Source organism: Mastomys coucha, unplaced genomic scaffold (assembly GCF_008632895.1).
Source record: "Mastomys coucha isolate ucsf_1 unplaced genomic scaffold, UCSF_Mcou_1 pScaffold18, whole genome shotgun sequence".
Classification (NCBI taxonomy): Eukaryota; Metazoa; Chordata; class Mammalia; order Rodentia; family Muridae; genus Mastomys; species Mastomys coucha.
The window spans coordinates 73,278,045-73,305,438 of record NW_022196900.1 but is presented as its reverse complement, the minus strand read 5'-3'; the positions used below and the strand labels follow the sequence as shown (position 1 = coordinate 73,305,438).

Below are 27,394 nucleotides of genomic sequence, written 5' to 3'. Positions count from 1 at the left end.
TAAGCTGGACACCATTTTTAGATCATCTATGTCCCCTATTGTTAGTTTAGATAATTGTGCTAATTAATTTTTGTCAACTTGACACAAACTAGTGTTACTCGGGAAGAGGGACCCTCAGCTGAGGAGCCGCCTTCATCTGCCTGTGGATATGTGCATAGGGCTTTGTCTTAATTGCTAGTTAACTTAGGAGAGCACAGCTCACTGAGAGTGGCAACATCCCTAGGCAGGTGGGCCTGGGGTGTTTAAGAACAGGAGCTGATAAACCAGTTTGGCATTCCTCCACAGCTTCTGCTTCAAGCTCCTGCCTTGGCTTCCCTTGATAATGGACTGGAACCCATAGGATATAACAAACTTCCACCCCATGTTGTTTTTGGTCATGGTGTTTATCACAGCAACAAAAGCGAACTAGGACAATAACTGTCTCAGCTTACTAGTTGCTTCCTTGGGAACACCAACATGATCCCTCTCAATGCCTGCATCATACCCCACACTTTTGTACTGCAGGACTGATTAGACTTGTGACTGTCTGTTCAGTCTTGAGCTGGGCCACCACAGGGATCACATATCTGCCTCATTCACTGTGGCCATTCTAGCTCCTAGTAAAATGCTTAGTACAAGGTATGTGCCTAATGTGATTTTCATTCATTCACCAACACCTGAACCTACTAACTGCTCTGTCGTGGAGTTTGTCACAGGAGATCAAGTGCCCCTTCCAGAGGGGATGGCTGGTTGTAGGAGTTTGTTTTCACTCTACAGAAGCTTCCTGTTCCTTACCTTTATGTTTTGGATCTTTACAGTATCAGCTCTGTTGTTCACCAAAGACTCGCTTTTCAGAGTGGCAGCCCTATTCCCCATCTTAGAGGGCAAAGAAAATAGAAGAAAAGGTTAAGGGGAGACATTAAAACTTAAATGACATCAAACACTTGTGCATATGTGTGTGTGTGTGTGCACACTCGAGTGCGTGTTTTTGAGACAGGGTCTCTTACTGAACCTGGAAGTAGCCATTTTGGCTAGGTTGGCTGGCCAGCCTGTCTCCACTCAACCCCAGAACAAATGGGTTTCAGATTCATGCCACTGTGTCTGGTTTTTATGTGGTGCTGGGGTTCTGAACTTGGTTCTTCCTGCTTGTGTGGCATCCACTTTACCAGTTGAGCCATCTCTCCAACTCTGAGACTTAATACTTCTTAAACAAATTGCTCACATTTATTTAAGGGCTCTGAATCACTTTAAACACAAATGGCAAAGGAGTAGAAGAGAAGAGAATGGGGAAGGGCACAAGGAGACAAAGTGGAATAAAGGCTTCTAAATGTTTTATTCACAAACTTTAAAACTGCAGTATAAAAGGGAGTGTAACTTCTACCCTGATCCAGGCTTGGCGTGACGCTGTTGGAAGAAATAGTAGGACAGATGGATACTATTACTGATTTTCTTTGCTGGATAAAAATAAAAAGGGGAGGGCAGAGACAGCAAGGGCTATGGCGTGGTAAGTTTTCACAATAAGCTCTGAAAAACCTTCAAGGCACACTATTCATCAAATCACCCAAAGTTCTTAGCCTCTACTTAGCTTAGATGAGTTCAAAAAGGCTTTAAAATCTAGGACTCCTTTAATCTTCACAGCTTTGTAGTAAATTACACACTCTTGTAAAGCAGGAAGGCCAGGCAGAAAGGGACAGGTCTTTCTACCCAACCCTTCAAAGCCATTTTCAGGCAGCTTGCCAAGGTTCATTGTGGCAGAGCCAGCTTAAGCATTTCTAACCCCATGCCAGGGCTCCATCTCATGAGTGGGCTCCCAGCTTTGACTGTTTCTTGAATTTACAGTATAATTTCCATCAAAAAAATGTGCACATGTCTTTGCTCTATGAAACCTTTAAAAGTGAGACCTATCACTGTTAATGAAATGATCCTCACGAATCCCAGCATGATGTACAGATGAAATGTGGTTAAAAGCAAACACTATTCACGAGATCATGAAAACCAGAAGCCCTCACAGCCAGCGAGCTTCAGTGATTTAGTGGGTCACTCAGTTCTCTAAGACAGAAAAAAACTCATTGACCTCGGAAGCTGAACTGCTCTGACTTCATCTGTTTAAAAATGTTTTTATTAGCATATATTAATTATAATGATGGGTTTCATTATATTTTCATCCATGTACAGAATATATTTATCATAAGCACCTCAATCCACTCCCCATTAATCCTGTGTTCCCCCCACTTCTGCTAATCTCCTTCCTAACTGATTCCCTTTCTCCTTTCTATTTTTTTCTGTGTGATCTTATTGGTTGGGTTTGTTTATAGAAGCAACTTCATCTGTTTAAATGGGTTTCCTAACATATGCAAAAGGTTTCCTCTATGCTGACAGAAGCAGGATGAATCTGTAAGGCAAGTTCAGGGTTAAAAAAAAAATGGCACAAGGTTTTTGTACCTGTCACTCTCACCACTTCTAACATCTTAAGAGAAAAGAAAAGAAAAGAAGAAAAGGAAATACATGCCCACATGTTCCTACCTGACAGACCACTGGCAACACTGTGAGAGACTTGTCGTTTCTGCCAATAAGCTGTAGTGAGTTGGTGTGTTTAAACTGACCCTTGATATCACCCCTTTCAAACACACACGTAAATCCTGTGCTACTCATTTCAGAGAGCTGTTGTATGTCTTAAAGCAGATGTAAGTTAAGGACAAAACAAATGTGTAGTCTCTCAAGTGTGGCACACTACTGTTCACATGAGGATGGGGAGGATCATCTACACACAGACAACACACACCAACAAAGAACATGTCACAGTGGATCTGAAAAGCTTACCATGCTGGAAGTCACGTTTGTTTTCTGTTCTGCCCTGCTCAGTGCAACCACATTGCTTTCTATCAGGCTGAGTCTCTGTGTCAGGTTACTGAGGGTCTCACTCATCCCCTTGAGTTTAAGGTCATTCTGTTCCTGGTATCCCACTACAGTACTGTTGACTTCCTCTAAGGAGTTGTGCAGGTACAGGATATCCTAGATTGGAAATAAACTGAGTTGTAGATCCACCTAACACTGCGACTAGACAAGCAGGGCAGGGTAAGGTACTCACTTCTCCTGGCTGTGACCACCAACTGCCTAGATCTGCTTTGTTCTTCCTACTCTAAACTGTTCCCACCATGCCCTCTCTTGGGCTGTTTGGCTTCAGCTAGATAGGAGGGTGAAGAAGAGAACTCTCTGCAAGCTCCTACTCTGGTCCCTCAAAGTGGTGAGTTTGGGAATTATTTTCCCAACGTTTACCTCACTTGCTGGTAGGTTATTAACGGAAGTCCCATTAGCCTAATTGGTCAGAACAAAACTACCTTAGGAACAATACCAATTACTGAATTGGCTCATATAAAGAAAAGCACAGCAAGTAGTGCATTATTTAGTACAAGACTCAATTATTTTTATTGACATCTTCTAGTAGTGATTACTACTTAAAGAGGAATGATGACTATAGACTGTATAGGGCATTAAACTCAGGACAGAAATTTTTAGAGAAGATTTCCTTTACTCTCTCTAATGACATTCTGATCCCAGTATCCCTCATGTCCTCCTCTCCTGCCTTTTATCTTCAGACTTTAGAAAACACCAAGTTTCAAGAATATGTTTCTCAACATTCTTAGAGTTTTCTGTGGCTCAAAACAGCTGTCTTTCTAGATTCTTCACCCATCCTTCCCTTGCCCTGGCTGCTACTTGTCATAGTTTCAGGATAATCTGGTCATTTTATATCTTTCAAGATGCGAAAAGGAATTTACTCCATTGGTTGACATGAGGGAGGAAACAGAGTATGCAGAAGAGACAGAATTCCCAAGTACCAGCATGTATCCCTTTCTGCTCAGCTCTCAGGCAGGGGTGATGTATGAGGCACCTGCTAGGGCACTGTATGTGAAGACCACAGCCTCAGACTGCCTCCATGGCCCACCATATTCCCAAGCAACAAGTACCTGTTTTGCACTTTCACTGTGGGTTTTATTGTCAAGTTCTGATGGAGGTGAAGGCGATGGCAAGATTTGGTTGCTTCCATTGGTCTCCTTTAAGAAATGTCAACACAAATGGAAGTTAGTATACAAGCAACAATTAGCTACTAGGTTACTTAACCATCTGGATGGTCCTGGAACACACGTGCCTTCCCAGGATATAGCTACAGATTAATCTACAGTAGTTCCCCAAAACTTACAGTGTGACCCATCTGACATGTGTCAAAGGTACCATGGGCTTTTGAGGGTGCCCAGCCTGAAGCAGAGGCTGGATAGCAGCACACAGATTATCCCAGGAATCTGAGCTCCTCTTAATATGCTTTTCAGTTTCTTAATGGAAAGAATTCCTCAGAAACTCCTCTGTCCTCTCCTTCATTATCTATACTGCAGGAAAACTGCATAATTTAATTCACAGCGAATACATATATGATTGGTTTTCCCTTACAGGTATGTTGACATCTACACTGGAGGGTGACTCTTCCCTTTCCTCCCCACTGCTATAGAGATCTAAGTATCTCATGCTTTGACACATTTTCACCCTAGCTGATTCCTTTGGAGCCATAGGTTAGTACAGTGTGCTAGTAGGAAGAACTGTTATCAGTAGTTGTGGAAGGTGCTGATTCAACTTCAACAGTATAACTGGCAAAACAGTTTTTCTTTTTTTTCCCTTTTTTTTTTTCTTCAAGACAGGGTTTCTCTGTGTAGCCCTGGCTGTCCTGGAACTCACTCAGTAGACCAGGCTGGCCAGACCGAGGAGTGGTGAGATGGAGAGGTCTTTATTATTATGGGTTACAGAGGTCCTCAGTGGCAGAAGCGAGGTGTCTGGATACCTACACTGAAACTTCTCCTTTTGGGTTAGCCCCACTAGAAACAACAGTGGCTCACTAACAACAGTGAGCACTGGTTCTGAAGACATGAAAACCCTTTCTGGAACTCTAATCCAGTTCAGGTTCTTTGGAACAAACTGCTAAGTTTAGAATCTGAAGTCAGCTTGTTTCTCCATCAGGACAGCAAGGGCTGCCCCCTTTCCTTACCTTCATAAGCCCTCCGGGGAACTGTTACAAAGTGGTCATTGCCTGGATGACTGTGGGGACTTGTGTGTGGAGCTCCATGAGGAGACTGAGGCAGCTGGAAATGGCAAGCCTTTGCTTCCACTGAAGCATAAGAAGTCATCTTCAAATTTTGGGGTTGAAACAACAAAAATGTCTTACTTCTCACTATTCTGTGGGTTCCCTGAGCTCATATCAGGGGCTGGTACAGGATGGATTCCACGTATTTTAGATCATATATAGTGCTGCATTCCATTGACACCTAGAGGGAGCTGGACCACCTAAGATGACCATTCTTCCCTCTAGATGCTGTAGATGGTCTCTCAGCACCAGGGTATAAAATGTTGCTCACATCCCTGATGCTCAGAGAGTGAGAAATAATAACTTGCTGGAGTGGTTTACTTTGCACTGATAAATGAGACAGTTTTCAATTTCTGTCTCCTTCTTTCTGACACCTTCCTGATCTCTTTCTATCACTTCTGTTCCATCTTTGGAAAATGTATTATGAGCATCTCCTCCAATACCATGTTTACAAAAGACCTTGCTTTCAATCCCATCTACCTTAACTGTTTGACTCACAGACTGCAGACTGATGAGTCCACACTGCTTTTTTTTTTTTTTTTAAAGCAGGTAGAGTAGTGTCTGCTCAGCTCAGTGGAAAATTAGTGTCATGCCTAACACAAGAAATGGTGACCAGGAGCATGCTGACTGTCCGTCATGCTTGCAGCTCTTACCATACTGCCCTGCAGTAGCTCCAAGGCTGTCTTTTGTTCATCCAGAGTCTTCTGCATTGCCTCTACAGCAAGGTGGACACTGTTTAAAGTATTGCCCATGGAAGCCACACTCTGCATAGAAACAATGTAGGAATGTCAGCCCTTTCAAGAGCTTAACTAAGCGTAATTGACATGCAATCTATGCATGTATTCAAAATGCGCAGTAAGCCTGTGAAACTATTTCCACAATAAAAGCAACAGACACTATCTCCCACTCTAGTTTCTTCATGCCTCTCTGTAATTTCCCCTTTCTGACCCAAGGCAACCATTTATTCATTTCCTGTCTCTATATGTCAGTCTGCATTTTCTAGAGCTTTACATAAAGGGAACAATGAGCATATACTTTCTAAGATGTTTTTTAGTATGTCTTCTTTCACCAAGTACAACTGAGATTCATTTATATCTAAGCTTATCAGCATGTTACACGTCATTGGTATGGTTTCATCAACCTGTTTACTCAACGGTCAGTAGACATTTGGGCTATTTTTACTATTTGACACTGAACAAATAGAGCTGCTCTAAGCATTCATGAGGTAGTCTTCATGTGGTCTTGTGCCCTCATCTCCCTTCAGTTTCTCATTACCACAATGCATAGATGAACAGCTGACCATATGGCAGATCTATGTCTAACTTACTAAAAAACTTACATATAACCTTCTAAAATGGTTGTGCCATTTTATAGTCCCATTTCCAATATTTAAGAGAGTTCATATTACTTTATATAATTAAAATATAGGTGCTGTTAACTTAAAAATTTTGCCCATTCTAATGGCAGTAAAGTGTCATGCTGTGATTTTAATTTACATTAAAACACTGATTATAATTACATATTTTAATTATTTCAACTATATTCAAACTATGAATTCCATGTAACTTATACTGAAACACTTAATAAAAAACAAACATTCATTCTTTATATGAATATTTTCCCATAAATAAATGTAAGTTAAGCTATTTTCCCAATTAAGGAAAATAACAATCTTTCTAAAATAAAAGATATTTTCTTAAAAAATTATTTATAACAGCCAAATACTAAAAAAATAAAATAAAAAAGTCTGGAACTCATGGATAATATACCCACCCTTAAACTATGTGTGTTAAACACTGCAGGCAAACAGATGGCCAGAGCCAATGCTGCTGACTGTCAACAGTCAGGAATATTAAGTGATAACTTTTGAGCAAAATTGGTTGGGTGTAATTTTTGGCTCTGGGAAACCCAGCTGGCAGTAGAACTCTGTCGGCAGTGAGTGTAGTTAGGTAAGGGCAACTACTTATTTTGCTCTTATTAGTCCTAAAGAACCCAAGCATACAGAGGGCATGGCTCAGAAGTTATCTTTTAAAAATTAAGAAATTATGCATGAGTGTATGTTGTGGGTGTGTGCATGTGAATCCAAGTGCCTGTGGAGGCCAGAAGAGGTCGCTGCATCCCTTGGAGCTAAAGTTACAGGAACCAAACTAGTCTCTGGCAAGAGCAGTATGTGTTCTTAACCAACAATCAATCTCTTTAGTCTCCATTAGTTACTTAAAAAAAAAAAAATCCAAAAGAATATTATTTGATGGGTTTTATACCTTCATATACCATCAATTTACACTGTAACATTAGTTTTATTTATTTATGTATTTATTTTTGTGACATTAGTATTTTTAACCAGAGTTATTGTTTTGAGGAGGTCATGCCATATACCCAAGGATAATTTTGAACTTCTGATCCTCCTGCCTTCACTTTCCATGTGTGGGGATTATAGGCCTACATCACCACAACTGGTTTTATGTGGTTCTGGGAATCATACCTAGGGCTTTGTGGATGCTAGGTAAGTACTCCACCCACAGAAGTGCATCCCCAGCCTCCAACTCAAGTTTTTAAAATTACACTGAAACAAGACCTTAAAGAGAACAAGAGATGATAACACTTCCAATATTTAGAAAATTACATGATATAAATGAAAGCTAGCTGAGTTTTGGAGATGAATTACCATTTCAAAAGTGCATCATCATTTGCAATAAAAGCAGTGTCCAGTGGGATGGCAAAGAGAGAACATTTGGGGTAGTCTTTAAGCCAGTATGCTATGTAAGCCCTGTTGTTGCAAAAAGCCACGGACGCTCAAAGACACCTACTGTTTGAGAATGCTCACTGGCTGACTGGCTCAGCCTGTCAGGACACAGGAAGATAGTGAGCTCTTGTTTAGGGGTTGTTTTTTAGGAAAGCAGCTGACAGATCATGTAAATCCTAGAATGAAAGTCTGAAACTAGTATTCCTAGCAACTGCAAAGTGCCTGGTACACACTGGAGAAAGCTCCTCAAGTGTTTATTGAGTTAGAGAACAAGAACAAGCCAGTTTCCTTTTCTAATGCAAGACTGCCAAGGTTTGCCTCTGTAAAGCTATAGAGGCCTGTCTTTCCCACTTGATTCTTGGGAGTAATGGTAAGAGTCTGCCTTCTTAACGCTGCCTCGACCTTTCTAATTTAAACTCTGAGAGCAGATGGCCATACTGGACAAGTAGCAAGTTACACAATGTTGTGGTTGTAAAACATCAAGTTTTATTTTTGTTTGTGGTTTAGAAATTTCTCACTTTGTATAACAATTTAGAAATTTATGGACAGAGTCTGGAATATAATTGAAGCAAACATCACAGGCTAACTTTTAAAAGGCATAAATCCTAGATTTAAAACTCACTGTGCAAAGAGCTCTAATTCCTAACAATCCTTCTTTCATTTCTTGTTGTGAGGATGATGGTCCCCATGTTCAATGAGAAACCTGTCCCCCTCCTGCCTCTTTTTCACTCCCTGTCCAGCTCTAGACATCCCTTGCTCTCGACCTTCTGGCTGGGACGTGTCTGCTACGTCTACATACCAGGGCCAAATAAACAGAAACTATGCAGTGCTCTCTGCCAGCCCTGGAATCTATGGTGTACACACAAGTACTCGTTTAGGACTTATTCAAACGCCTTTAGAAAATAATACCTAAAGTAATTTTTTTTTTCAATTTATACCCCACAGTGTTTAAAATACCCTTGTCACAACCTGCTCCCTAATTTTTAACTTCAGCATTCATTTTAGATTAGATCATTTGTTTTGTTTTGTTTTGTTTTGCTTTTTTGTTTTTTTGAGACAGAGTTTCTCTGTATAGCCCTGGCTATCCTGGAACTCACTCTGTAGACCAGGCTGGCTCAAACTCAGAAATCCACCTGCCTCTGCCTCCCAAGTGCTGGGACTAAAGGCGTGTGCCACCACCGCCCGGCATTTTAGATCATCTTTAAGCAGCAAAACAAAACAAACAATTGAACTCCTTTCCAATCATGGAAAAGCAGAGGTTTAAAGTAGCTCTCATCCACAACTGGTCATGAAGTGTAACAACAAACTGAAATGTAAACCACCACCTGCTAACACAATGGTCCCTGAAGAGCAATTCTGAAACCCAGACAGACAAATGAAAAACCTTAAGAACCATAAAGTAGCCTGTTGAAAACTAAGGGCCTAATTATCAAAGTTTGTACTTCATAGAACACAATGGCATACTACACTGTTCCTTTGAAGCAGCTGAGTTCAAATACCAGGTTTTTGAAGGGAACTCTCAAGGTGCCAGAATTCTAGTACTAGGGTGACCATGGTACCCAAATGCAGCACTTACCTTCTGAAGTCCCTCTACAGTGCTAGGCAGGCTAAGTAAGTCTGCGGCCGACTTGACACTGGCTTTCAGGTAGTTTACTGCAGAACTCAACAGGGAAATCTGAAAAAGATTAATAAACAATGGACACAGAATTTGTAGAGTATATGCTTCCTTCACAAACTCTCTAGTTCACAATGTCAGGTAGCTGTCAGCTCACAAGAGTGGAGGAAACGCAGCACCGTGGGAAGAGCTAAGATGCAGGCAGGAAGCAGCAACAACTCCTATTTCTCTGCCCAAGTTGAACTGGTGCCAAAGAGGCAGAGCCTTGCAAGTGTCAATCACTCTTTACCTTAGTCCTAGCAGTGTCACAGTGCAAAACCCTTCAATTACTCAAAAAATGTAGTGACTACCATGCAATCCTTCAACAGTTGAACAGGAAAAGACTGATGATCAAGGACCACTTCAAAACTTCACTTTGGTAAAATAGAACACGTTAGTTATTTAACTGAACTTTTGTTCCTGTCCAAGTGGGAATGTACATTATAAAGTAAAAGCCCATCATCACGAAATATAGTCCTCAGGAATGGTACCCTGACAACTTGAACAGCACTTTCAGCTACTCGGGGACTTGGTTTTGGTTTAATAATGTGATTAATATTTCAAACTCAATAGCTCAGCCACAGCATTACTCTGTACCCTGAAGGAGCTCAATAAATACCCACTGACTCACTGAAGGATGCAATGAATGTATTAAAACAAATTGAATAAAAATAAAATGTGGCTTCCTTTCTGCTACTTAGAGGTAGGATTCTAAGTAGCTGGGTTCCTGTCTTGAATGGGGACTGGGGGAACCTGAGTAACACGAAATTTCAGGCTTCAAGTTCACATTCTAACAAATCTTGCAGTGTGACTCAAAACACTCTTCAAAGAGTCTGAGTACCCGACTGCTTTCTTATTCTAAGTTTTAGGATGAGAACAAAGGCCTAACCAATAGTTGAAATGAGTGGCCTCACAAACACCCAACTTTCTGGGCACTGGCTACAGGTCAAGCTGTGGCAGGCACGAGAGGATACGAGACACAGAAGAATCTTGGCATTTGGTATTCTCTCTATACCTTAGAGGCAACCCTAGGGCTTTAGCCTTAACATTCTGCTAAGCTGCTTCACAATTTCTGGCATACAGAAAATGTGAGATAATGAAGGTTTGTTGTATTAAGCTACTAAGTTTAGAGAATAAATGTAATCCAGCAAGAGATGATTCATATGTTACAAGAATTAAAGGACACAGCTCTTATTTAGCACACTACTCAGTAGAACCAATTAATCAGTGGCAGTTCTTTAGGAGTGAGATTTAGTGAGTACTTACACATGCCATCCTCCCTAAGTGTTCTCAAACATGCAGACCACTCATCAGTGTTCTAACTCTATCCATTTGAAAACAAAAAGGTAAGACACTCAGCCCACACTGAAAAATACTTTTAGAAAGCTATAAACCTCTTAAATCAGCAATTATATTAGGGAGGCTGTGTGTTTTTGTTTTTTTTCCCATTCCTCTAAGAAGCTGTGGATAATAGTAAGGCTTCAAAAAACACAAGGAAACAGGCACTCTCATGTATTGTTCATTGGGATATAAACTGGAAAAGGATTGCTTTGAAAGAATAGCCTTCAAATGTTTATATCCTTTGTTCAGCAACTTCATTTATAGAAACCTATCTTGAAGATTACTTGCTCACAGGCACAAAGAAATAAGCACAACAGGTCTTTCTTATTTGTACCAGCAAAACACTAGAATAATCTAAATGCCTATCAGTAGATATGTAGATATATTCAGTAAACAAAGACATTGTAGGATACCACATACTGAAGGTCTCCATTTATTTACACACTGGGTGTAACCCGCAAGCTAATAATATTAAAAGCTATGATAGTTTTATACTCCATAGGCAGTGCAGAGTGTGTCACTGACATGAGACAGCTATGTGGGAATCTGAAGGGAAGGGACTCCTCTCAGGGATGTTTTACGATTATTCTACATGCCCTATTATGTGACATGATACACACTAGTGAATAAACTCCTTTTACTGGCAGATGGATCCTAAAGGGATAATAACACACTGTGCTCTGAATGATCTGTGTAGAAACTATTCTGTCAGGTACTCTGATATCTTGAGGCTATGGCAGAGCTAGTCAGAAGTATCTTAGGAACATTATGGTCTCAGAGAAGGCCAGTGTGAGTGCTAGAAGGTACCATTTCACTTAGAACTAGAGAAGTAATAAAAGCAGGTTCGGCCTTCTCTCCATGTCACAAGCACTGTGGGTCTGGACTCTAGAGAGTCAGCTGGATCACAGACTGGTCCCAGCTCAGTTATGCACCCCTATGCCCTGCAGGCCTCCCCTCTTCAGCAGAGCCAAATTGTGTGTGTACAGTTAGTATATATGTATAGTCGGACTGGAGAGACAAGGGGTACTCCATTGTCACTGGTTACAACCAGAGACTCTAGACTGTGAGACTGGATTCATGCATTACAACAGAACTTATTAATAAATGTCACATTTTACAACCTGAAGACACTAAAAACTGAGTCAAATAGAAGCCACTAAGGAAAAAAAAAATCACATTTAGCCAAAAGATAAGTTATAACTTTTATGCATAGTCCGATTTTTTTTAATTAGCAAAAGTAGAAATACTCACTGTAGACTATTTGTTTAATATAAAATTTTATACTTCAAAAGCAGAAATGCTATTTTTTCCTTCAGGGCTGAACTTAATGTTCTTTAAATAGTGAGGAAAAAGTTATGCAGAGAATCACAAATGATGAATTATTGTGAGTAGGGGTTTTCTACACAGTCCTGACTGTCCTGGAACTCGCTATGTAGACTAGGCTGGCCTTAAACTAAAGAGATTCTCCTGCCTCTATCTCCAAAGTGCTGGAATTAAAGGCCCTACTTACTCCTATAAATGAAGGAAAACAGGCTCCCAAGACGTAAATGCTTCAATGCCAGATTGAGACACAGCTGCAAACTGGGTAAGCTCCTTTACCTCTGAGTCTCGATTTTCGTTTTCTTTTTTTTTCTTTTTTGTTTGTTCTGTTTTGTCTGTCTGCTTTGCTTTTTGAGACAGGGTTTCTCTGTGCAGCCCTGGCTGTTTGAAACTTGATCTATAGACCAGGCTGGCCTTGAACTCACAGAGCTCTGCCTGCCTCTGCCTCCCAAGAGCTGGGATTAAGGCATGTACCATCACTGCCAGGCAAATCTCAATTTTCTTAGCTGCACTAACTAAGGTGTACCACTTACTACTTCATGTGACTTAAGGACACAGGGAAAGGAGATGACACATGCTGTTCAGAGTGGTGTGCACAAAGGAAACATTTCATGTACAACAGTTACCACTACCCAGACTTTCATCACCAGCTTGAGGCTGAGTGCAGTGTACAGTCTCCCAGTGCAGTTAGCTGCATATGCGATTGACCGTCACACAAGTGCTCAGAAGAGAGCAGGGGGGAAATACAGAAGGGCACCTAAGGTCTTTGATAGCAGTGCTTGTTGATTTACTTTATCTCTGGCTTCTTTTGGGGCACAAGGAGGGCTATAAGGAAGGACTAAAATTTCCTCAATCCGCAATCTTTTCACTTGTCTATTGTTTCACAAAGGTACTCCATTCTTGTTATTAGGTAGTTATCTTCTGAAAAGCCACAGCAAACGTTGGATTAGTGAATGCTAAACACTGTTCCTAGGGGTGAGGGCTAGGTTCCCGTGAGCCCTTTGCTCACATTTTCAGTAACATCAATTTAATATATAACCTTGTTTTACACCTGTTCCTGGTTAAACATATTTAACGACACTGCTGACGGAGACTGAAATCACAGCGGCAGCATGGAAAGTGATGCCTGAAGGAAGCCCCCTGGCAGTGAACTCACCAACAATGAGGACAGAATGTGAAAAGGGACAAGAGGTACAGCACAGAACCCCACTTGCTTACAGTATGAAAACAAAACAAGAAGGCAGAGTGCTCCAGCTTCCAGTGTCTGCAGAGTGACTCAAAAGCTACTGTTGCCATGCATGTAGCAACAGACGATTAAAAGGCTTCTACTTAAAGATTCTGAGGTTACAAATAGATTTTATCAAGTAGATAAAATTTTGAGGATCAGCTGTATTGTCTGTCCTACGGAGAATAACCTTTCTCTTACTCCAGGGTCCACCCGGTCCATTTCCCCTTCACACTTAGCACAACATTTCTGGGGAAGCTGATCCCAATCTGGGTTGCATATTCATTTAAAAATGCCCTCAGTCTTTGAGCCATGTGGACCTACTTCACGTGAACCTGCTTGCTTTCCTAGTTTCTGTTTGTCCATGAGATCACTGGAGTAAGGAATTGCATCTTTTTGACTCTAAATCTACTGTAGTCTGAATGTTGGTGTTCCCCTAAAAGTTTCATGTTCAAAATCTCCGATGTGGTGGCAGTAAAAGGTGGGGTCCTTCAGGCATAATAGAGGGCTCTACTTTCATGAACAGTCCAGTAAAGCCACTTCACCCCTTCTGCTAATGAAGCTATAACAAGAAGGGACCATGCAGGAAGCAGACAACGAGCCTTCACCAGAGACCAAATCTGATGGCATCCTGATCCTGGAGTCTTGGGCCTCCAGAGCTGCAGGTAAAAAATGGCATTCTTCCTAAGTTACTTAGTCTAAGGCTTTCTGTTAGAGCCGTCTGAATGGACTGAGGCACAATCAAAAGCTTTAACTCCATAAAAGCAGCTTGGTAAACATTGGTCTCCACAGAAAGGGAGGTGCCTTATGACTGTCAGAGGGAACAGGCACAGTACCAGAGGCTTCGTGAGTAAAACAAAGTGTAAATGAAGATTCAAGTACTACCTTAAAGATTTAAGGAAAAGTTGGGTTTTAACTTTCTCAACCAGATGGCCTTTTCTCCAGCCTGAATTAACTTCAGCTTACTTGGTAGTAGGAATAGTTCTTGATAAGTGACAGAATACATTTCCTTGTGGGTTAAGTATCTTTTAATTGTTTAAAAATGCTATTAGAATCACCTGAATTGACAATTACCACTAGTCATAGTAAATATTATTTTTACATTTATTTCTATTTTGGCTCACTTTGGCTGCTGACTTGAATAGAGCACTAGAGATGTGTAGCACTAACTTTAGAAACCCACCCAGACTGCCAAGCTCCCTGTGGGAACAACTCAGCTCTACCTCACCACCATGCATCCTTCTGGGTCTATGCTAGCAGAAAACTCCTCTGTAGTAGGTTGGCTTTAATAAATCAATCTAGCATCTCATAAAGTTTGGTGCTATTAATCTGCCAAGAGTTTTAGTCTGACCTTCTCCAGGTTCATACACAAAGTCTGAGGACGTCTTACAGCACACCAAGCGCCAGTTTTCTCTTTGAGCAGTCCTAGAATGCCAATGTGTAAGAAGGAGATGGAGACAGACAGTTGATGCTTGTTCATGCAAAGCATTCTTAACCTTGTCTGAGAATGGTTGACCCTGTTCTGTCAACTGGGATCCACAGACTGCCCAGGAGAAACATTCATTCTTCCAGAGCTGTGCTACTCCCACCTGATGTCATCTCTGTCTACACTGCTCTTTTGCTGTGTAGGGCCACAGTCGATTCTATTCTTTGTGCACAAAAGAAATGAATATCTGCTTTTCTTTAATTACTGAGAACCTAAGAATAAATGATAACTAGTAAATACTAGTTGGTATCATCTATCACTTACTTCCTTTGAGGCTTAAAATAAAATAAAATAAAATAGAGCCAGGTGTGGTGGCTCATATCATCTTAGTGTTCAGGCCAGCATGGGCTAAATAATGAAACTGTCTCAAAACCAAAACCAAAATAAAACAAAGTCCCCCAAAGGAAAGACTAGGAACATCATAAGGCACTAAACACTTTCTGGGTAAGCCACTGCTTTCAGAAATTTCATTTTAGCTACTTATGGTGTCTTCGCCTACTTGCAGCAAGAGCTAAATACCATAGAGTAGGTGACGTATAAACAGGCTCATTTAGCTCATTTAAGAACACATGACTGCATCTAATGATTTTTTGCCTTATCACAGCATATCAGAGGGTATCCCATGTATGTGATAAGAACACACAAGTGTGCCAGACAGTTTCTCTTTCCCTTCTAGAGCCATTTTGGGGTAAATGCTAATTACCCACAAAAGGTTGCACTTCCATATACACTTGACACGTGAATTGGGGGACACAGTCATACCACTGCACACTGTCGCACATGTTTACTGGAAAATGTAGACATTTTTACTGTGGGTTCCAGGTAGAAGACATTTTATTCTCCTAGACCACTGGGTTTCAGCCTTAAACACTGAAATATCCTACTCTCCAGCTCCCAAAATACTTACAAGCCTGTTCTTCCAACAGTGGTCCCTCATACTGGCTCATTCTAGACTTCATCCTGAAGAGAATGTTCTCTTACTCCCAACAAAGATGACAAGCCTAATTTTAAGTATTTTCCATGTGTATTATTTATTTAGTACTTGAGTTTTCTTTTCAATGGCCATATCCTTTCTAACTAAACTGAAAACAACAATAAAAAGCCAAACTAAAACAGCAACAGGAACAACCAAAATCAACTCAAAAACCTGACAATGGCTCTGGATCCAGTAATAACTCTAATTTTTTACATGTGTGAGAATCTTGATAAAAACTCCTTAGAATAAACGCGGCTTCTCTGATAGATTCCTTCTTTTGGAAGCAGTGCCTACTGAGCTCTAAACACCTTTGAGGCTGAATAGGTTTCTCTAGATTTGCTTGTCTGGCCAAAGAGTCGGGTGACTCCACACTTGCTCCTAAGCTATTCTACCTGACCATTAGCCATTTGGCTGTTCTAGATCTGGCTTCCCACCTATAGCACTATACTCCAGTGCTAACCCTCTACGTTTATAAGCTCTCATAAACAAAACAAACTCATCTAATAGCAACAGGCATTAGATGACATTCCTTCTTATTTGATACTTATATTACTCTGTAGAAAAAGCTGACTCTGTTATCTTTAACTCCCTCTGTAATACTCTACCCTGTAGAACTCTGCATGTGCAGAAAGGGTTAACATTTTAAATACTTCGTAAATGCATTTAAAATTTTGGCAACTGGTAGGTTTTTTTTGTGTGTGTTTTGTGGGTTCGTTTTTCTTTCTTTCTTTCTTTTTTTGGTGTGGCTATTTTACTATTTTAACATGTTGTGATCACAGTAAACTCCAACTTAAAAGGACAAAACTTGAATTATAAATTCATACTAAATGCTCACCAACCAATGTAAATTCATTTCCACAGCTTATACAGGAATAACGTCACACTTTCACTACCTGCTTATTCATTTCTGTGATGTTGATCCAGACTCTGCTTAAGCCCAGCTCCCCAGACTCAATCTTCTCAAGTCGTTTTTGTTTGCTGAGAAGTTCCTCATTAAGTTTAGGGATTTCCTGGAATGAGCTTTTCTGATTAGACTCCACTGAAAGCAAAATAAAAACATTGTAAATAAAGATCACATTCCCTATGGTCCCAAAATGGGAGTGGGGGGGGGGGAAGCAAAGTAGGAAAGAAGGGAAGAAGAGAGACTAATGAATAATTAGTGAATTAATTTTGGAATGATGATGACTTAATTCACAATTACCTAATTACACTGAAAAAGAGAAAAGTATGGGCAGGGTGGCACTGTGATGTAAATGTACATGTTTAACACTTTTAATCAGGCATACAGTCAATGGTAAATAAATGTCTGACCAGCTTTCAGATTAGTCAATTAGACTTACAACTCCTATCCCATGGATGCACAAAGTGCTACTACAAACCACCTCTAAATACTTATTTTCTTCTACTTTAAGTTGGCTGACTGAGAGGGGGTATTCAAATACTAATATGAGGAATAAGGTTATTTCACAAATAGTGTTTTCTTAGCCTGTCCAAAAGCTCAAGATGAAACAGAAGATAAATGTGTCAGGTGGGGCACAGGGGGACATTTGGACTCTGTGGAAACAATTCCCGCATAGTTAAGGAATCTGAAGCCTGAGGCAGAGGCCAATGGTGCTCTCCTCCTCCTTTAAAAGTCAGCTTTTCCTCTTAATGGAAAATAAAATACTGATAATGTCTGTTCCTCCAGGTCACAGTCTTCCTGATTAGTTATGTATATGTGTGTGTGTGTGTGTGTGTGTGTGTGTGTGTGTGTGTGTGTCTGTCTGTCTGTCTGTCTGTCTGTCTGTCTGTCTGTCTATCTATCTATCTATCTATCTACACACACACACACACACACACACAGTTCTGAGCCCCAAAGCTGGCATACAGGGTTAATATAAAATAATTTACTAAAAATATGAACTCCATGACTTGGTTTTATCCATTTCTGTGTGGTCTGCACTTAGAATATCATTTTAAGCACTTGGCAAATACTTGTTACCTAAATAAACCTGGTTTTTGCTGACCTCCAAAGCATATATCTCGGTACATCACTCTCCTCTTCAATCCAACAAAGAAAATTCAGAAAGTAAAAACGTCAGACAAGCAAGCACACTTAACAATAACAAGGCCTCACGGAAACGGAAGGTGGTGGCAATATCCCTTTTAGCAAGCCCACTACGGAACAATTCACAATCATGAAATTAGGTATTTTCATTTATTTTTTTAAAAGTTGCTGCCATAGGGTTGCATTCTAAATAACAGACTCTCCTGAGTACTTTTAGTGTAGCATTTGATTTACACATGGTTTGCAGAAAACATCTGTCTCAGTCGGTAAGAACGTTTCATTACTCATTCTAACGAATGCAGCTCTGTGTCACCGAATTGCTTACAGAGTTTCAGCTAGGCTGTAAAGAAAAGCCCATCCCATGCATGGCTTCCATACTCGGGTGGTCAAACACCATCAGCAGGGAGGGTCTCTCTTTCCTGGAGTCTATATGCAATAAATAGGACTTAGAAGTGGAAAAGAAGTAAGACAGAGACATAAATAACCTGAGTTACAACTATTAACTAATGCATACATGATGCTAGCAAGCCCTGAGGACACTCTGGATCCTGAGGAGTCTATGAGCCAAGAGGGGATCATAATCATTATCTGATGTGGGTTTCTTAGGAGGGCCAAGCCAAGCCGAGGCACTGTTGTTACATAAATGGAAGTATGGCAAACAAACAACTCACAATTACTTATTCATGCTCTTTCACCAGGGAAAGCAATTCATTTAAAATTTAATATGTTGAATCTCAAAAGAATTTACCTAGTTCTCATTCTTTCCATCTTTATGATTAGGAAATGAAAATTTCTACATACACTCTTCAAACACAACATACCCATGTCAATAGTTATGTTTTGTATTCATACAATGCCCCCATAATTTATAGCTGATTTTGATGTAATTATCACCAAATGACATATTACTGAGTCTCTACTGTGTACTAGCTCTCTACCTGACACCACTGTATAGAAAAGACCTTAAAGTTCTCTGTCTAGAGGTGAAGGGAGGATTACTATAACATAACAGAGTAATGACCAAAGTGCTCTCAAGGCAAAAATACACCTTCATGTGTCATGTGTGAATAAGAAAATATAGGCTCAGAAAGAATTATATGATTGTTCTAATTTTATAGTGAGAAATGAGAGCAAACAGTCAAACTAAGTGTTCACAGGACCAACACTCTTTATAGGATGCATAAGATGTCAGTGACACATCTTTGTACCCTAGTCATACAAAAGCATCTAACATTTCGTACAAAATATCAAACCACTACTTTCCTTGCATGAGCAGAAAAGGAGATGCCTGACTGGTCAGGACTTTCCTTCTCTTCTAAATTCTTCCCTTTTTCTTTAATGCTTCGTCACTGACAGAGAGGAAACACTGGAGATAGAATTTTGCTTTGAATGACTGCAGAAGTCTTAAAATACCTGATTCTGGAAAAAGAATAATGAATTAAGTTCTGAGGCCAGGGGTCTTCTTTCAGAAGACCTGGGTTTAGTTCCTAACACCTACATGCAAGCTCACAAGTCTGTAATTACAGCTCAGGGGACCTGACACCTTCTTCAGGCCTCCAGGAGCACTGCATCTACACAGTGCAGACACATCCAGCCAAACACCCACACATAAAGATATATCATTACGAAAAAGAGAAGGGGGCTGAAGAAATGGCTTTGTAGTGAAGAGCACTGGGGCTCTTCCAGATGTCTCAGGTTCGAGTCTTAGCACCCACATGGCAGCTTACAGGAGTCTGTAACTCCACCTCCAGGGGCACCCAATCTTCTCACACACACATACATGTAGGCAATGCATTTTTAAAGTCTTTTGAAGCCAGCTGGTCTCTGAATTCAAGAATCAAGTCACTCCTCACTGCAAAGAAAAAGTAAGCCTTGCTTCCCACTTCAGGTACATCCCTAGGACCCTTGTTCTTCAGGGGTTCCTTGGAAAATTTATTGAAATGAGGAACAAGAGGCTCTGATTTCTCAAAAGGCATTCAAGCCACACAGGCAGGTGGGTCTTATCTGAGCTGATAAGTTCCACTGTTTTATTAGATTAAGAAGAAATAAAAATTAACTTACTGAGATGTATTTAAAGCACAAGCATAGGTTGGCTTTTTTTTTTTTTTTGAGACAGGGTTTCTCTGTATAGTCCTGGCTGTCCTGGAACTCACTCTGTAGACCAGGCTGGCCTCGAACTCAGAAATCCGCCTGCCTCTGCCTCCTAAGTGCTGGGATTAAAGGCGTGCACCACCACTGCCCAGCACAAGCATAGTTTTAAAAATATAATTATTTAAATGTAGTAAAAATTACTCCACTTAGTCAAGATAACTGTTCTTTTCTTTTTTTTTTTTTTTGAAAGCAAAACTAGTGAGCAATTAGCCCACAGTAGTACAGCTTGAGCATGCCAGACCACAGTCTTCCTTCCCTCATGAAGTCCTTGCTTGTCTTTGTTTTCTTTCTTTTTCTTGCATGTGCGCTTATGTGTGCGTCTGGTGCTGGTGGTGTTTGTGTGCCATAACATGGACACAGACGTAAGAGTATGACTCACAAGAGTGGCTCTCCTTCCACCAAATGGACTCCAGAGACTGAACTCAGGTCATCAGGCATGGTGGTAAGAGTCCTTGCCCTCTGAATGATCTCAGTGGCCACTGACATTTCCATTGTGGCAAAACCAAGCCAATGACACAATCAGATTGACAATTCCAAACAAGCTTTACTTAGCTGGCTGACAAACGCAGTTCTGGCTACGGGAAATTCTTCCTCCTTAGCAAGCTGGCCCCACAGCCCAGGTATATGGACGGAGTGCCATCTCCTGAATATACTATTTTTAGGAACTGGCATTAACAAGTATTTATCGGCTGTTTGCCAGGCCTACTACATGTCCTACATTTTCCAGACAAAGACATCCATGGCAAGCCCAGCTAAGGTATTACCTTGGTATCCTGTAAATACAGGCCCAGCGTAGCTGCCGAAAGGAATCTCTAGAGGGCAGAACTGAGCAATGTATGAAATGTATAAACATATAATTGGTGTATGTGATCAAAACAAGGTATGTCTGGCCGGGCAGTGGTGGCACACCTCTTTAATCCCAGCACTTGGGAGGCAGAGGCAGGCAGACTTCTGAGTTCGAGGCCAGCCTGGTCTACAGAGTGAGTTCCAGGACAGCCAGGGCTACACAGAGAAACCCTGTCTTGAAAAAACAAACAAACAAAAAAAAACCAAAAACAAACAAACAAACCAAAAAGCCAATGTATGTCCCAAGCCTAAGATGCTCAACTAACTATGGAGAATTCATAGGACAGAAAGGTGTGCTTAGTGTTTCATACAGTTCAGCACTGTTTCTAAGTTATGATTATTATTTACATACAAAAAATACAGGCTTAAGAATATTTGCAATATTACAAAAACAAGAATTACACAGGGAGAAACCCTATAGGTTGTACATCCTTTTTGGTGCTGTATTTTGATTCAATCATATACATCAGGATGATTCTGATGAACAATTGTGAACCAGAAAGTCAGAAGAAAACCCAAGTGAATATTAAAAGATTTTTAAAGCACTGTCATAGAGACATACTCTGAAGAGCAGCTGTCACCTTCAAACTTGAATGACTGTAGGTTAAGAGAGCTGACTGGTCCTCTGCCTCAGGAGACTGTGACTTTTCTAGGCTTACGAGGAAAAGTGAGAGCTCAAATTCTGGTTTTGGAGTCACAGTTCTGGGAAGCCTGTGGTCAGTTTCCTGGTGTGCTATTACCATTGAGGTCTGTGATTAAACTGAAACTGGTTTCTTAGCTTAGAAACTTAATTCTTTAAATCTAGAACCAAAAATTACACTGTTGTTAAAAACAAAACAAACAAACAAAAAAAACAAAACCCAAAATTTGTTAGTTAAACCTGGTTGAAACTACTATATAAATATACCTTTCAGAAAAAAAAAAGTAGTTTGGATGTATAAAACTGAACTTTGTAAGTGAATATATGATATTTTGTAAGTAGAAAAGTCTCTTAAACCACAAAACCTCTTCATGAGACAATCTGACCATTGGCTGTGCTGGGTTTAAGGTCAGAACTGCCATGATCAATGCACCTCTTCAGCAATGTGCAATGTACCTCAAAGATCAAATGCTCCCTAAAACTTTTAAGATGGTGATGTTCATGGTATTTGAAGCTTTTACTCCTTGGGACAGATGGCACAAACAGTCACCCTGTGGCAAGAAGCCTACTGGCTACCTATTAGTTCTCGATTTGTGCTGGACACCAACACATACACATGCAGAAAACCAGCTCTTCCATCAGCTACTAAGCTTTTCAGACTACTGAGCCAAGCTGATATGGAGTAGTTTATGGGCACCTGTAGCCATTCATGGAGCTTTTATAGGCACTGGAATAGTAATGAAGTATAGCAGTAGCTATAAATATGGACTTGGGGATAAAGGGCAAGAGGACCAGGTACAAATCTCAGCTCTATACACTTAATTGCTAAGCAACCTACTTAACTTTTCTAAGCTTGTTTTTTTTTTTTAACATTTATTTATTCATTTATTTATTTATTTATTTATTATTTGCATGTGCATGTGCGTGTGCATGCCACAGTGTTATCTGTGGAAGTCAGAGGATGACTTGCAAGAGCCAGTGCTCTCCTTTCAGCACAGGTGGACTCTGAGATTGAACTCAGATTTGGCAGCAAGTGTCCATACCTGTCGAACCACCTGGCCCACCCAGCCTCTTCTTCTAAGAACACAAATAGTAGTTCTCATCTTTACCACCGCACAGGCATGTGTGCACACACAAACACACATACAAACACACACACACATGGGCGAGTGGGTAGAGCAAAAATAATGCCTATGTCAGAGGACTGTTTGGGGAACAATTTACTTGTCAATTAGCACAAGCAGACAGTTCATAAATGGTGGCTCTTAGAATGAATGTTGTCTGCTCCTATGCTCCTACACAGTGTTTCAAAAGAAGAAGTCACCTGACAGATGCTTCCACATTTTAATTGCTGGCTCTGTGAGGTAGAAGGAAACTGTGGTATTTCAACAGCCACTTTGTAACTGGGGCTAGGCCATAGGTTGACTATCATCACGCTTCTGGTTTACAGTTGCTCCCCTTAGCATTGAGTTAACTGCAGTGTCATAATTCCAGATGCTACTTGTCAGATGGTACATAACCACTGAGTTTTTTTATGGGTTGAAAAACAAGTAAGTGTTACTACAGTTAAGCTGACAGTTAAGATAGTGTTCAGAACAAGAGGCATAATTGCTTACCAGAATGGGCAAATTCCTATTTCAGCATGGGCCAGTTTTTCCTAAAGCTTGAAAACACCTGACTACTTACTTGTTCTAAATTTTTCCTTGAGGATAACCAGATCTTCCTTGAGAGCCATTTGCATCCACACCAAGCCCATAGAGACCAGAACGCAGGCTGCGAGGATGACAAAGGCACAGAGGGGACAGCAGATCTTGCAGCATCGGATGTAGTCTCCCCTGTCAAAAGAACACATTCACCCATGAGCGAGAAGGTAGCTGTGAGAACAGCTTTATTAGCAACAGTATGTTGCTATGTGATTATCTTCTCTAATGAATGACCAATGAATTTACCAAGGATCACAAGATAACACACTTACATCTGATAGGAGGAGGTTGAAAATTACTGAATATGACTTGTGAAAAGTTCTACTGGGTACAAAGGTTTCAAATTGCACAGGAAACAGGGACTTCCCATGGGTCACAGGAAGAGCTTGCAGCTTCTAGATCACTGCTGTCAACTCAGGAAAGCAGTCTTTGGAGCTAAACTCAGTTTGAGAAGTGAAAATGACAAGAAGGGCCCAATGGCCCATCTGCAATCCAAGTACCTGGGAGTCTAAGGAAGAGGGATTGCCAAGTTCTATGCCAGCCTGAGCAAGCTACTAGGATCCCTGTTTTACAAGCTGGTGGTGGCCGTTTGCTCTGTGGGAGAGAGGGTGCATGTCTACCATGCTTGAGAATCTAGCTCCGTCCTTAGTAGAACTAAGATTAAAAACGACGAACAGACAGAAAGAAGGGTAAAAACGAGTGGTTCTATGGAATTCTATCCCTGTACTGTAATTTATCCCCTCCCGCCCCCCAAAACATGCTCACTTAGCCCAGGAGACCTTGCCTCATTTATTGAAACTTCCACAAACTCTTGACCAAGTTTTACTGCAAACGGAATGAGAGAAACAAGATTGGCTGGCTTAAGTAGACACCTGATATTCTTTAACTTAACTGCCTTGGGAGGACAGAAATAGAAACACACTAGATTTCACACCAAACTTCACCTAGCTTTCAGTTCTAAACCAAGGCATCAGGGCAACGTTCGAAACTCACACTTTGTGAGATGACTTTCACAACACAAATTTGGAGAGGTCCTTAACTAACCAAAGTCTTAACAAAAAGACACAGGTTCTGAACCCGCTAAAAGATCACAACTCTGCCTAACACGGGCCTCGACACCCCAGCAGACTCCCTTCGCTTTTAGTTTGCTTTCTGACGGGTCCAAATGTCTGAGGTTTCCTTCAGCTGCCCCACAAAGTGACCTCTTAATCCCCCAGTCCTCAAAGCTCATTTGTTTAATGGTTGCTCTACCTGAAACTGGTTTGGGAAAAAGACTGCTCCCCTTCACCCTGTATTATTGTCGAAGGTTCGCACTTTCGATTGTAGGCCCTTCACAATAGTCTCCCATCATCAATATCCAAGCTCATTAAGAAACACAAAACGAGTACTGGTCTTAAGGCCTCTTGACCTACTTTTTAAAAATGCCTTGCCCCAAAAGCCTCTCTGCTCCTCGGTCTCCATTAGAAATCTTTTAATTCCTTCTTGGGCTATGGGCCCATTCCCCAAGTTCACACTTCCACTCAAGTTTGGAGCTCTTGTTAGACATTAGGGTGACTGCATACTTTTTATTTAGGGTTAGAGCTTGCCCTCTCCAACATTCTTTCCCCCTGTTTTTCAAGGCCTACTTCCTTTTTCTTCCTAAGGACCCCGCTTTCCTTCTCATCTATTGCCTGGCTAGGAGTAGTACAAGACGCCTTTTGCCCATCTCAGCCCTCTCCATTGCTACACACTCACTTGACAAAACGAGAGCGATTTCCAATTGCTTCAAACTCTTCCTCTTGTGAGCTGGACATGGAGTCTGAGTCTGGAGGCTCAGTGCGAAGCAGGCGGTGGCTGCTTGAGCCTTGCTTGGTCTTCTTTCTCCGACTGTCACCCGTCAGGCCGATCAAAGCATTGAGCTCTTTTCGCTTTTTCATCTTTTTGTGGGGGGTGAGAGGCGGGCCCACTCCTGAGCTGCCAGGTTCGTAGCCAACACCTAACTCTCTCGCTGACTTAGAGCTGCCTTCCAGGGTTGGAAATACTGGGCCAGAGCCCCCTGATCACTCCCACCCAGAGGTGGGACTGACCAGATCTACTGAGGGCTGGAGAATGGAGCCCAGAGGAAATTGGACTCAGGTGGATGGGGGGGGGGGGGGGGGGGGGGGGGGGGGGGGAGGAAGTTACATAGAGATGGCCAAGGAACTGGAGATCCAAATGGACAAATTCCTGAAACAACTATTACCTGTCAAAAAGAAAACAAAACAAGCACGAGATTCTAAGTCGTGTGGGCAGCCAGTACTTCTAGGAGTGCTCCAGAAGCTGGGAAAAGATACACAAAACTAAGTATCTCTGGGACAAGATTCCCAATGCAGAAGGAAATTTTTGAATGGGAGGAGAGGAGACTTTGAGGAGCAGGCAGTGGAACTCGCTAGTCCTTAACTGGAGAGGTGGTGACAGGAAAACACAGATACTGCCCGGGCGTCTAGAAAACGCCCAGGTCAGGACGCCCGCTGGGATTCGGGATGATCACCTTCCCGTGGCTTCTGTCCTGAGTTTGTAGAGACCCGCGCGAGAGGAACCGGAGCACTGCTGCTAGGGCCTGGAGGGGGCGCAGTGATGAGGGGTGACCGCCGCTCGGACAGCCTGAAGTGCTCCGAGTGTCAAGTGTTCTGCCGCCGGGCGACTTCCGCAACTCACACGCGCCGCGGCCAGTCCAGCCGCGTGTCCGGTCCCTGCTCGGGTCGCGGCTTCTCCGGACGCGCTGGCGGCGGCGGCGGCGGCCGCAGGCTCCAAACCCGGGCCATAGCTCCAGCCTTAGCTCACTTCCCCTTTGGCAGCGGCCCCGGGCACTGCTTGCCAGTAAGCCGCGCCCCCATTGGACGCCCCATGGTGACGTCACGCAGGAGGGCGAGAGCGGTGCTGGGGAGGTGGAGAGTTAAAGGGGCCGCGGCTCTGGCCCGGGCTGGCTCTTGGGGCTCCAGTTAGTAGATCCCGCCCGGTGTCGGACTGCGGATGACCGGAGCAACCTAGAGCGGAGGCGGAGTTTTGCCTGCAGAGAAGCTGGGGCGGGGACTGGCACCCGATGCTCCACCTTCTGAAAAGTTTTTCATAGACTCTAACCTTCTTACTTTTAGGCTCTTTAGGCTCATTGTTTTAATGGCCCGGTTGAATAATTCATCCATCCTTCCATCCATCCCTCCACCCATCTATCCATCTATCCACCCACCCACCGATCCATTCAATAAAAAATAAAATAATATATAAAATAATAAAACTGGTGGTGACATTTTGAGACTGTTCTAGCTCTGGGGATGCTGCCATAAACACAATTACCAATGTGTTTGCCTTACTGTATAGAGTTACCAGATTTAGCAAATAAAATACAGAACACTAGTAAAGTTCAAATACCAGATAAACAGTGATTTTTTTTTGTTTTGTTTTTGGGTTTGTTTGTTTGTTTTGTTTTGTTTTTTGTTTTGACAGAGGCTTTCTATGTAGTCCTGGCTGCCCTAGAACTGGCTATGTAGACCAGGCTGTTCTTGAACTTGCAGAGATCTGCCTGCCTCGGTCTTGAGTTCTGGGATTAAAGGAATGCATCATGACACCTAGTTTAGCCATTTTTTAAATTATAAGAGCCCCCCCAATATCTATGACAATTTCATATTGAAAAATAATCTTTTGTTTAGTGGAAATTTAAATCCAATTGAGTTTCCTCTCTTTTATCTGCTCATCTACCCTAGCTTGTACTTGAGGATGAAAGCAACAATAGGCACACATACTACACTTTAGAAGTGGATGAATATTATGAGGGAAACCGAAATAAGATAGGGTGAGGCGTGCCTGTTGTCTTTGATAAAAGGATTTTGGACATCGGTCCTCAGGAAGCTAGGGAGCGAGCAAAATAGTGGTGTCAGGAAGGAATGCTCAGAAAGACCTGGTTTGGCAAAAAAGAGTGATAGGAAATGAAGTTACAGAAACATCAGGAAGTAGACCTTGCAGGGTTTTGTAGAAGGAATTTGAGAAACCATTGAGGAACATACTCTGATTTTTCAGTTTATAAAAGATGACTCTAGGGGCTATAGAGATGGCTCAGCAATTAAGAGAGCACCGGCTGCTCTTCCAGAGGATCTGGGTTCAATTCCTAGCACCTGCATGGCAGTTCACAACTGTCTGTAA

General features: G+C 41.7%; 1 protein-coding gene across 5 annotated transcripts in view; it reads right to left on the bottom strand.

The window, feature by feature from the left end:
- The window catches only part of Efcab14 (EF-hand calcium binding domain 14), a 43,935-nt gene extending 17,854 nt beyond the window's left edge, over positions 1-26,081 (bottom strand). For 2 of the 5 annotated variants that reach the window (XM_031378242.1, XM_031378243.1), the window contains exons 1-9: positions 24,974-26,081; positions 23,223-23,371; positions 19,313-19,318; positions 16,746-16,891; positions 9,427-9,525; positions 5,761-5,871; positions 3,945-4,031; positions 2,800-2,991; positions 775-855 (exon numbers count right to left, since the gene is read on the bottom strand). In XM_031378242.1, coding sequence (XP_031234102.1) covers positions 775-855; positions 2,800-2,991; positions 3,945-4,031; positions 5,761-5,871; positions 9,427-9,525; positions 16,746-16,891; positions 19,313-19,318; positions 23,223-23,371; positions 24,974-25,155 — 1,053 coding nt within the window. In that variant the 5' untranslated portion in view covers positions 25,156-26,081. The remainder of the gene's footprint in view (positions 1-774; positions 856-2,799; positions 2,992-3,944; positions 4,032-5,760; positions 5,872-9,426; positions 9,526-16,745; positions 16,892-19,312; positions 19,319-23,222; positions 23,372-24,973) is intronic. The other 3 variants (XR_004121006.1, XM_031378244.1, XR_004121005.1) reach the window with 2 other exon arrangements.
- Positions 26,082-27,394: the final 1,313 nt, after the last annotated feature.